Source organism: Chroicocephalus ridibundus, chromosome 2 (assembly GCF_963924245.1).
Source record: "Chroicocephalus ridibundus chromosome 2, bChrRid1.1, whole genome shotgun sequence".
Taxonomy (NCBI): domain Eukaryota; kingdom Metazoa; phylum Chordata; class Aves; order Charadriiformes; family Laridae; genus Chroicocephalus; species Chroicocephalus ridibundus.
Window position 1 is genome coordinate 92,429,598 of NC_086285.1, and position 12,348 is coordinate 92,441,945.

The 12,348-nt window shown below is 38.5% G+C and overlaps 1 protein-coding gene across 2 annotated transcripts in view; it reads right to left on the reverse strand.

The window, feature by feature from the left end:
- ADCY2 (adenylate cyclase 2) overlaps nucleotides 1-12,348 on the reverse strand; it is a 229,686-nt gene that overhangs the window by 110,680 nt on the left and 106,658 nt on the right. For both annotated transcript variants that reach the window (XM_063326199.1, XM_063326198.1), the window contains one exon: nucleotides 11,625-11,774. In XM_063326199.1, coding sequence (XP_063182269.1) covers nucleotides 11,625-11,774 — 150 coding nt within the window. The remainder of the gene's footprint in view (nucleotides 1-11,624; nucleotides 11,775-12,348) is intronic.

Below are 12,348 nucleotides of genomic sequence, written 5' to 3' on the forward strand. Positions count from 1 at the left end.
ATTGGATGGTTCACAATCCAACTTCCTGGCAGATTTTAAAATGCCGTTTACTGAGAAACATATTTTTATGTTGAGTATTTTGAGTAGAATGTCTAAGGCATCCCAGGTTTCCTTAAAGTCATTTGATAATCTGGAAGAATAAATACATTTAATGCTTTTAACATTAAGGTTGGACGTACACCTTTTAGCTCTAACAGCAGTAGCATCAGCATGCCCATACCACCTCCCCTTGCCCCCAACGCCCCCTATAAATTGAGTACATTCCTCTGAATCTGAAAGATTCTTTATTTAAAAGAAAAACAAAATATAACAAAACAAAACATGTCTCTGAGAATCAGCAAGGCACGCAGGTTGTGAACACCATTCAGGACAACACAGTTCACAGAACCTCTACTTACTAGTAGTTTTCCTTTCTCATTTGAGTAAGCAGCCACATAAACAATTCTAACCAATGCCTCGAATATAAAGGGGTTGCCTGAAAAGAAGCCTGGTGGCCTACAGGAAGACTGTCACATTCCTAACGCTGTCTTTGAGTACAAGCTGCTGAATCCAATCACCTTTCCAAAGGGAAGGAGAGGTGTTTTCCCTATAAAGGAAAACCCAAGAGAGTTTTCTCAAAAATCATGCTATATTTAGAAGACAAAGACATTTCAATACCCACTACAAAGAGTTAGCTCTGCTGAAGATGAATGTCATCTGTGAAATAAAGCCACCAAAAATGGAACACTAGGCAGAACTTCACATCACTTAAAACCCCAAAACTGTCAGGTTCCAGATCATGAGATGCAGAGTTCCCTTCAGTTCCTTCATAAGGAGATCTAGTCCAATGCCAAGTTTCACAACAGTGTGCAGAAACAGATGAAGAAAGTCCTGAAATCAGCTGCCTTGTTTGTGCTGGGACAATTAAAATTATCTTAGATGTGTCTTGCACGGTACTCTTGGGTTGACATAAGCAAAAAAGTAAACATCAGCTAGTCCATCAGGGCTCGCTTTGGAGCAAGGAACAACCAGGAGATGAAAGAGTTGTGTGTCTAGCGTGACAACATTACGCTGTAGAACCATGTTAGCCACTGTTTGATAGGTATTAAAGTATTCCCATGTCTCCTTCTGTCTTTGGCTTTCCTTGAATGACCTGTGACCTCCCAAAATTGGGGTAGACTCACCAAAGCTAGGAGGAAGCCTTTTGTGGCTGAAATTTGGCAAGGCTAAAAGGAGGGAATAGTGGTGGAGGAACACCTTCCCTGTTAATCTCCCAGGAGATTGAATCCTTGCCTGAGATCCACAAAACGGTTTTGAAGATATTTGTTTCTTCTGTCCAGATCTGATGTGTCCAAGAAATAGTTTAAGTACAATTAATTTGAAGACAAGCTGATGAAGCAGCATACAAGAAACATTAGTCTCCCTAACTGTCATTGAGCAGCAAGGGTAGGCTGTTCTGCAAGGGAAAGCAAGTTGGAGGCCAAGAGTCAGAGGACTCCCCAAGAGTTGGGGGCCCAGAGGGAGGACTAAAGATCTCACCAACAAAGAACTATGAAGTTGTGTTAGCAAGTCAGGGTGAGGATCATGTGAGGTTTAGTGGTGGACTTGGCACTGTTAGGTTTACAGTTGGACTTGAACTTAAAGGTCAACCTAAATGATTCTATGACTCTATGATCACCTCTGGAGACTGTAACCGGGTAATCCAGTGATCTCTAGTCAAGTATATTGTACAGGTAGGTTTGAGGTCAAGCCATAAAGTCAAGGCTGTGGGTCAGGGTCCAGATCAACAAGTTAAGATAGCACAGGCATGACTGCAGTGCAGCTGCAATATAGCTTAGGTGGGGACCAAGCGTGAGAGCCTCAGGAAAAAAGAAACTCCTTGAGGGAAGAAGTGAGGACCCTGCTCTAACTTCTTACAGCTTTCTTCATAACAGTTCTTATTAGCAAGCTGGCCTTGCACACAACCACACGAGATCCTAGAAGGTAGCAGAGTGAGCTTCTAAACTTGACATCTACCACTTGGTATGTGCTTTTTGTTGAAAGCATCTGGGAATAGTATATTTTCTAGAGTTATCTCTTTTTTCCTAGGGGTGTTTCCTACAGTCTGAAGCCCTTCAGATCAAGGGAAATGTTAAATGGAGATCAGGGTTTAGAGGGAAGATGAAAGAAAGAGAATATCATAAAAAGAGAAAGGTAACTGATTGTCGATGTAAAAAAGTTAGAAACAATACCCAACTAGGCCACTGTCAAAGATATGAACTTCCAGGAAAACGTCCCAATTTAGCCAGATTGCTGAGAAGACCTTAAGACAGTGAGCACATCTGTCCCCTTATAGCCTGTGCACAATAGACCAAAGAGGAAGAATACAGTGGCATATAGGGTTAAAATGTCCCCATCTTAAATTGTTTAGCACATGTGCACTGCCAATATGAATGTTTATATGGACAAACACTTGAAGAACAAAAACCAGTTAGAAGTGACAGAAAGAATCACAGGATTATTAGCAATGTTAGAAAAATACAGGACTATTTGTGAGCAGCATTACAGAATGTATTTAAAATGCCCAAAGGAAATTAATTCAGAATCAAAACACCTATTCACAATATGGAAGCCTGTATGCTGGAAAGCAGTAATTCTGGAAAGAATATAGAGTTCATGGCACTTAACCTAATGAGCAGGATCTCCCAGCATGATGCTGCTGCTAACAAGGCCCATGTGACCTATAGGCTTGTAAAAAGACTTCTTTATGGATCTCTACCTCTTTATAGTATATGCACTGAGAGCATTATTGAGAACAGGGCATTCAGATATGCCTGCTAAAAAAATTATATAGGAAATCATGAATGAATTCAGTAAAATGTCAGAAGAATTATCAGATGCCTAGAAAATTTTCATTACAGAGAGCCATTTAAGATGTTCAAGCTGCTTTTCGATATTGTGAAGATGTTTATGACATGACTGAGCAATTCTGTATATAAAAAAAAAATTGGAACCTCTGGGTTATCAAAATCTATGCATATTTTCTGTAGGATTATATCCTGTAATCCCTCCTTGTAGAGAATATTTTTTAATGTAGAGAGCTGAAAAAGACATAGCAAGGATAGTAAGGACAAAGGGATCTAGTTAAATTTAAATTTTTAACTGGAAATAAAATGGCAATTTAAATTATTAATTTAACAATTAATTATGGGAATAATGAAAAATTGAAAACTTTGGACTCGCTGTCAAAAGGCATTCTCTTTCTAAGAAGAACTACATTTTAGCTATTAATTTTAGGTTTTGTGATGTGGCTGACAGAATCGCAGGTGGCATGACAAAAATTAACATTTGCCTGCCAGCTGTATATTTCATCAGAATTATTAGGATATCTATGAAAATGTGGCAATTAGTATCTGCTTAAACTACACATTTCACTCTTAAAACAAAGCAGCATGACTCATTGGTTTATCTGAGGATGTTCGATCTAATAAATTACTGCAGATCAACACACAGAGAAGCAGCTGAAATCCCATCTACTTCACTGCAAAATGGTAAATGACCTTTTCTCTCTATGAAGGTAGGAAAAAGCATTACATGCAAGAGTTTGCAGTGTCTCTATTGACCTGTGCAGCAGATACTTGCACAAGGCATTTGCTAAGCCATTAATTTCAAAATAGTGGACGAGATGAGTGTCTTCATGTAGATAACTAGACTTCCAATAATGGTATCTCTCCTGCTAACAATGAAATAGACATTCACTGGGGTGAAAGGCACAGTTTATAACACTTCAAAACATGACAAGCCTTACTCCTACATAAAGGATCTCTCATAGCTCTTAAAAACAATTTAGCAGAGTGAAAATTGGAAAATAGCTTAAGAAAAGTGGTCTTCTGTCAACAGTGTTTCTCTACAAATTTCAAGGTCATTTCTCATATCTCTGAAAAAGCACTGAAATGGCAGTATCCCACACCTGATGGGCTTCTGGAGTTTTCCAAAGGGGTAAATCGAAAAGCTGCAGACAAAGAGGGCTAATGAACCACCCTTCTTCACGACTCCATCTCTATGGGGCAGAAGCTCCTAAGCAACTTCTGAAATAGTGAAGTATCATGAAAGAATAACTTCAGGACTTTAAACAAGATTTGGATGCTAATGCAGTATGTGATCCACTTGCAGGCAAGGAACTGAATATCTTTTTTTACTTTACAAAAGCACTGGTCTGCAAGACTCTCTGCCGCCTATCACTACCCTTGGTATTGTTTTTTGATCTACAGGTCTTGGTCATGACAAAAGCCTGGAGTATCTGCTCTGTCAACACGTGCTGGGCAAAGAATGTTCTGAAAAAATTTTATAAAGTAAAGGTGTATGTGCCACAGTGATTTTTTGAAAGAAATCTTTTAAAACCACTTATCCACATTAGATTAGGGACAAAGAATACAGAAGCATAAAATTGAAAGTAATTTACTTAAAGCTACTTTCCCTAGTTCCTCTTCTGCTAAATCAGGCTTCCTACTTTGTTGTAGAATGCTAATGCTAAATTTCACATGTAGCTTATGTCTTTCACACCATAATCACTACTAATGTTCATTAAAAACATTATCGGGGGTCATAAATAGAAATAACAGTACTAAATAGCTACTGTATGATGAGAAAGACAGCTGAGACTGAAAAAGCAGAGAGTTATCATAAATATTGTATGGTCTATTTTCACCAGCAAGTAACTGATGTACGATGTAAAATTACTATGTTATTAGCCATATGAAATTTAGAAGTGAAATGTGCTTTCTAAAACGTGACACAGCTCAAAACCTAAACTAAGAAAGCTGGACTATCAAACATTAGTGCCCAAAGCAAGTTCTTATATTCACATTTTGGACCCTTTACAAGTGACCTACTTTTTGTCAACAGTCTACACTAAATGTTTCTGTATCCAGATTTTTGTACAATACTGTCAATTTTAAATCTATCAATATGTACCAATTTGCTATTTGAAAATGCCATTTAAGTGAAATGACTCAGCATGAAAATAATAAAGCAGCAATTCTAAAATGTAGAATCAATAGAAGTACTTCTAAGACTTCAGGTAGGAAACAGAAACCTTTTTAGCTGTTTCTTGAAATCAAGGATTTAGATTTTTATTGAAATATTGAACCTTGTGATCAAATTAGTTGTGGACTCTTAAATAGATATCAAAAAATATTCTTCTCATTGTAATGTTATCATGTTTACATAATCCATTTCAACTTCTTCAGTGACTGGGCAACCTGAACATAATGAAGTGACAAAGGGTACCTATGTAATTTTCAAATCATTCAACTTTTGGTAATAAGCATACACTCCTCTTGCAAAATTACTATCATTCTCATCAATAAGTTAGACAAAAAATGGCTACATTATTTCTAGCGTTACATTTCTGTAAGCAAAGAGTCAGTATTAGAAACTTGGAAGAATTTCAGTAGTACCTGATAGGATTTTTTGTTGATATAAAAAAACATTCATTTGCCATTATAGGATATGATTCAAGGGGACACTTACCTTTTCATTTCTCTCTATCTGAAGACACAGTATTGCTGTATTTCACAGCACTGTGCTATAGGAAAGACATTAAAGAAAGCTAGAGACTCACTGAAAGATTCGGGTTGGAAGGGGCCTCTGGAGATCCGTAGTCCAGTATCTTGTTCCAAACAGGGCTAACTTCAAAACTAGATTAAGGGCCTCTTAGGGCCTCTGTAGCCAAAAAAAAAATACGATTTTTACTGTAACATCACAAGCTCTATATTCAACGCAGGATCTCCAGACTTCTCTTGGCCTAATTTTCAGTCATGGCAGCAATTGCCTGGTGGCCATGTGCCTGTGGCCACCCTGCACTGGCATTTCTTTAACCGACCAGTGGTGAACTACCTATAGACCTGGGGTCTTCAGTGCCAAGCCTGTGCCTAATCATCGCATGTCTGTATTCCTCTGCACTTCATGCTGTGCCTCCACTTCTTAAGGCTTCCACTATGACTCCAGGTCTGTATTTTTCCACATTATGTTACAGTTGTAAATATCTCATTCTGCACAGAATAGTTGTTCTTTACTATTGTCTATGTAATTACTATAGTTGTACCATGCCATAAGAAAAGTAAAATGAATTAGCTATAGACACCTTGTCATTAGAAAAATTGGTGTTACAGCTAAATAAGTAAAAACAAAGCCCCAAGGTGGTCAAAAAAATTCAACCAGCCTTAACCTTGCGGCCTTGCAAACTCAGTACAAAGCACATGGCAATGGCAGTACTGTATTGTGGGGCTACATGGTTACAGAACACTGAAGATACTACCAGAGAAAAAGGGCATACACTAGATTTTCTGCTAAACAGTTTTAGCTGTAGTTATGCTTTTCTTGTTAATTAGATAATACGGACTATGACTGTTATTATTATTGCAACTGAAATACTACTAGTAATTGCTTGTTGTATTTTCATTAGATTATTAAGACTTTAATTAGACTAAGAATAGATTCTGAGCTCTGTATTTATAGCGTGTTCCCTTTTGCCCACAACGAGAGTTGAAGCATAACAACTTGTCCAGTTGAATCTTGAGAATCTCCCTGCATGCAAATTCCACCATGTCTCCTGGCAGTTTAATTCCCCTCTTAGGGAAGAATAGTTTACCCCCCGTGCCATCCAGGATTTGCCCTGTCGCAACTCGTGCCTATTGCCTCTCAGTTTTTCACTGTGTGCCTTTGAGAAAAATCTAACCACAGCTTCTCTCTAAGCTTCTTCACACAGTAAGTGAATGTTAGGTGTCACCCCCAAGTCTTTTCTTCTGCAGGCTAAATCCTGAGTTTCCTGAGTCTCATCATCTGCCATGGGTTCCAGTCCCCTAATTACCCCTGTAGCCCTTTGGCAGACTCTCTCCAGTTTCTGTTTGCATACTCTACCTGCATGGTCTACCGTGCAGAACTTGGCACTTAAGTTCTTATTAAATAGGCTTTAATTTTGGTAATGAAAGAAACGCTGGTAGATTAACAGAAAAGATTGACACCTCACCCATGTCTATGTGTAGAAACACACCTGGAGTAGAAAATAGATTCTAAAATTTAAAAGATCAAAACTAGTTTTTGTTTTTTCCTACTTACTAGCCTTGAAGCTATGTGCAAAATAATGGAAAATGAGGAAGCCCTCAGAAAAACTATCCTACATTCATGAAAATTTTAGTAGGTTACATTTTAAAATGCATTAATTGAACTTACAGGAATGCACATTTTATATATTTGTTCCAAATAATACATTTCAAATGTTTCTGTTCTTTACTAACAGCCTCAAGTCTCAGAAATGTATGAGTTACAGAAATGTATGTTTGAGATTAATTTAAAAACAATTTTGAAATATTTCAGTTCCTGTAATGAATGGTATTGCTTCACCATGTGTCGGTGAAAAAAATTAAAATCCCACTCAATGATTTGAAACCTCATTCATTTTCATCTGCTACCTGAGTGTTGTTTCTAAAACCGTCATTATACTGCCTCCTTTTCAAAGACAGCCTTTTAGAGAACCCACTGAACACCAACTCCTTACAAACACCTCCCTGCGATGTTGTAAGAATTTCTCGGTGTATATTCCTATGTCTCATGATGCAAAGAACCAGAAGAGAGAGAGAAGAGCAATTATGCTAACTGCTTGTCAGCATTAAGATCTTGCACTCAGCCTTAGTGAGTCATTACCCCTACAAACTGTCAGCCAGGCTGTATCAGTGAGACAAATAACATTGTGAGAGGCTATTTTAAATGTATATCTTGAAATAAGGCTGCAAATTAATAGAGTCAGAATAGTTTCACGTTTCTCTTTTATATGCACTGAAAAGATAGAAAAGCTGTGTGAGAAACACCAAAGTAGGCATTGAAAATACTGCCTTTTACCACTGGAGTTTGACTCTTGCAACAAAGTACATTAATGGAAATAAAATCCAGAGTGACCAGTGCTATCAAACACAGCTCTATGAAACCGCACTTCATGAAGGGGTGGTTTGTAATACACACAAACATCTACACCCGCAGGCCAACACACATTACCTAGTGCAAACCCAAGCCAAGCCTAAGCATGACTCCTATGCAATAAACCGTATGAAATTGTAAAGGTCCTGGGGGCACTGACTGGCTCTCCTGGCCCTGACCAACCTCACCTGGGCTTCCACCCTCAGCCCCTGCCCATGGCCCAGGAGCCCTGTTTCAGCTCAGCCCCTGCCTGAAACATGCTGTAGGAGCTGGCTGTGGACCCTGTTGATCCTCACCCCTGGACTGACTTCTCAGCTTCAACTCAGACCTGCCTAGCCATTGCTGGACTTGACCCTGAGTAGCGGACTGATCTCCTGGCTTGGCCTCAGACCTGCCTCATCACCACAAACTTGGCTGGTGTTCTGGAGTCTTGCTTGATCCTGGCTGGCAGCAATGGGTTTGCCCAGCTCACGCTGTGCTGTGGGACAGGGCCCTGGCTGGTGAGGTCCCTGCCCTGCTGGGAGGTGTCATCACCCATGGCTTCCCATCCCTTTGGGAGCAGCCAGCCTTTGCTGTGCCCTAACAGAAATGCCCTAACAGAAATACACAGTGGTGTGGGTACACTATGTCTGACGTGTACCTCAGTATATATATGCACACCCCTATTTCATCAGATATTAATGTATGCTAGTCTCATTTGAAAACAATGAATTAGGTGTTTCTCTTGAGTTCTTTGGCATAATTGTTGAGTGGTAATTTAATACAGTTCTCCATTGTTACAATCAAAATGGTATTCTCAAAAAGGCTAGTCAAAGACACACAAAAACACTCAACTGAAAAACAACAGTTGGATACATTTTTATGAGACTACTTTCAAACAAAACAAGAGGAAATCCATGCAAAAATTTGGAACATAAATTGCACATCCTTCAAAAGCAATTATAAAAGACGTGCTATCCATGATCTGGACAAATTTGCAAATTTGATCTGGACCCCTAAGCGTTTAGAAGCACATCCTACGCTCTGCACTTGTATGAAAGTAGCTTCTGTTACTTCTCACTGAAGTAAATTAGATTTTTCTTGTTAAAGAGATGTAGAATCAAGGGTCATGCTACAAGCTTTTACAGGCTAATAAAGGCTTTGATCAAGCTCGACGTTTTTTAAAATGCACCTGCTCCTACTCTTTCAATGTATCCCAATCCTCTAAAAATAGCCAGCAATACATTTGACTTGCTCCCTGAATACTAACAATGTGGATGATCTTCTGTATTAAAAGACAGACTGAAGTACATCTGCTTTTGAACTAAAGTTTGCAAACAAAGAAGTATGTTAACCCTGGGAAAACAAAACGAAACAACTTATCAAATTAATCCTCATTTACCTTTTCACATTTAAGTATCTACTAGTCATAAGTGTGATAACAAGGATGTGTACCTCCTTGTCTTTTTGGATGGAAAACTGTAACACAGGATAAAGGACATATTATGAGGCTGACAGATATCAATCTATATAAGAAGATCTCATGAGCTAATGGTTCATAGGAAATCAAAAATACCATTAACATTCATAGAATATTTCAGTTACTTCAGTTTAATGAGACATTGATCCATCTGATATCAATCCAGACCTGCAATACACTATTTAGAGCTGTGTAGGTGTCTTAGCTAATTTGATACTTATTTCTATCAAAACACAAATATGACAGCACATACTCTTATATACAAATAACAAATTATGTACAATGTCCTTCGTTATTCTATAACAACACAATTTATCAATTAAAGATGGCTGTTGCTGCTTTCCAGCTTGCTGGGCTCCAGCATATTAGAAACACAACTACAAACCACAAAGAGGAACCATCTGGCACAGAATTCCAGATATTTTTGCTTCTCTCTGTTGTCAGGTTCTCAGTCATTTTTGGAAGACCTTCAGAAGTACCAGGAAACCAAAACTACTTATTTCTTTCCATAGAAATTAGTAGTGCTTAACAAATGATACACATTTACAGAAACCACCAGTTTCTATTCTAACTACTGACTTCTACGAGCAGCCTCCTTACCACTTTGAGTTCACCTACTAACAGTGTCCAGTAACACACCTTCCTGATTCTGGCAGATACACCAATGCATTTCCCATTGGTAGGAAAAAAGCAACCAACAGTAGAAATCTGGTCCCTTACAACTGTGCTCAGGAAGCTAAGAGCTCAGGTCTCTCCTGAATAAGGGAGACCTTGATGCCTGCTATAAATTATGCTGTTTGATTGTGGGCTGCATACATCCCTCTGGCAGCTGAGGCCTAAGCAGGGGGAACAGTGTTAACCATCTTCTACAATGTCACCACGAGCCTAGAAACCATCACATCAGTCCCACATCATTGGAGACTGCCCCATCTGGTGTGGCACTGCTCCCATATACCTGGCATTGGCTGCTCTGCATGCACAAGGTGTCTCACCGGAACTAATTTGGAGATACTTTCGCCCATATTCTCAACAGATAGTAAGATGTGCATTGCGTACTATCAGTTATAAAGCCTACTGATTCACTGCACACAGCTCATGGAGGCAGAGGTGGAAACTTATAAGTGACTGCTCTTACACAACCTCCCTTGCAATGGTACCTTATGCAGATCTTGCATCTAACCATCAAAGCCTGCCTTTACCATAAAATGTTCTCCTTAAATGTTCTGCAGCATCTTCAGCCAGTATGCAACCCAAGTGCCCAGCAGAATAAGACTAGCCCTCTGAACACACACCACCTGCTAAAGTCCTGGTATTGACTCTACTTTTTTTTTTTTTTTTTTTCCCTTTTCAGAAAAAGAAGTGTTGGTGATAGATCTTGAAAACCTTCATTTAAAATGGCTGCAGGTATTTTTGAGGCAGACATGACAGTTATGGTCACCTGGGACATATAAGGCGTACATCTACATGCACATTTTGTGACAACAGAAACGTGTCAGTGAAGTCTCTATTCTCTGACCCTTATCAGTTCGTAGAATTTTGAGTCTGGTGACCTTCAAAGCAAAATACATCTATCTTCTTTACTACTTGATGAACTAATTTGTATTTCAAATTCTCTTAAATGAAGCACCTATCTGTCAGGATGATAGGCACTGTACAGAACTTGCAAAGAGAAAAAGAACTATATAAAGCAATCAGAGAAGCCTTTTATTCAGCTGCTACAAGAAATGACAGATAGTCTCATTATGCAATTCCCCCAGCTCTTCTTAACATACCTGACCCCAAGAACTATATCACATGATTCATCAGTATTGTAGTTTCAAATATTTTTGAAAAACAGTGCATTAATATCTTCTCACAGTGATTTTGCGGTATTGGTCTTGAGCATGAAGAACCGATGGTTCCCAAAGTGCACATGTGCATCTCACAGCTCATTCAATGAGGATAACAAGAGTATGCAAACACAATCTATACAGCGTTACTAACTTTCTTTAGCATAAAATATTTCATAGAAAAAAATGAAAGAAAACATGTATTCAACAACACAAATAATTATAATAACTTTTTATATTCATATGGCAATTGTGCACAACCCCGTTTAAAAGACTTCGCATATTCCATTAAGTAACTTTCAGTAATCCAGTGGTTTTTGCATTAGCAAACTGGATTTTACAGTGATGAACAGGAAGGCAGTATGAAAACAGCAAAACGGACCCAGTCATGGGTGTGACTTTACCTGTTGCCTCTTCTCAAACTCTAACTTGATACGGGACTTGATGCAGTTGCACGTGTCCTGATACGTCTGCTGCAGTGCAAGTTCCATGAGGTGTTTGTGGTATGCTCCTGCCAAGTTTCCGCAGATAAAAATGATTACATTTGCCAGTATCTAGAGGGTTTAAAAAAAAAAAAAAGAAAGAAGCGTCAGGGAATTTATTTAAATAAATTAACAGAACACCTGTAATGAAAGGTTGCTGAAATTATGTATTTTGCTTGTGTTTCATTTCTAGCAAAAGGTTCACCTTTCCAAAAGCCTTAACAATTAGTGGCAAAATCCCAAGCAATATCATTTTCATTTAGGATTAATTAAGAACAATAATGAAAAACATGTTTGCCTATTTAATGGGGTATACATTTCTGAAAAAGAAATTCAGCTCATGTTATACATCCATTGCTGAGTATTCATTAGATGGGATCATGACCTACTGATGTAAAACAATAGCTAAGGCTCCTAATAACAATATCAGAAGCCATGTTATTGCCACTCTTTTGGCAAGACATTTTCTTTTGCAGTGCCCTGTGATTAAGGGGTTAAAAGATTCACCTACATCAACAACCTGAGCTTCATTTTATCTGACCCACTACTATCTGTCAGTCGGCTATAGATATTAACCATGGTGACAGAAAGCAACATTTGAGCAGTGAGATTTGACATCTGTCTACTAGAATATACTTTTCGCTGC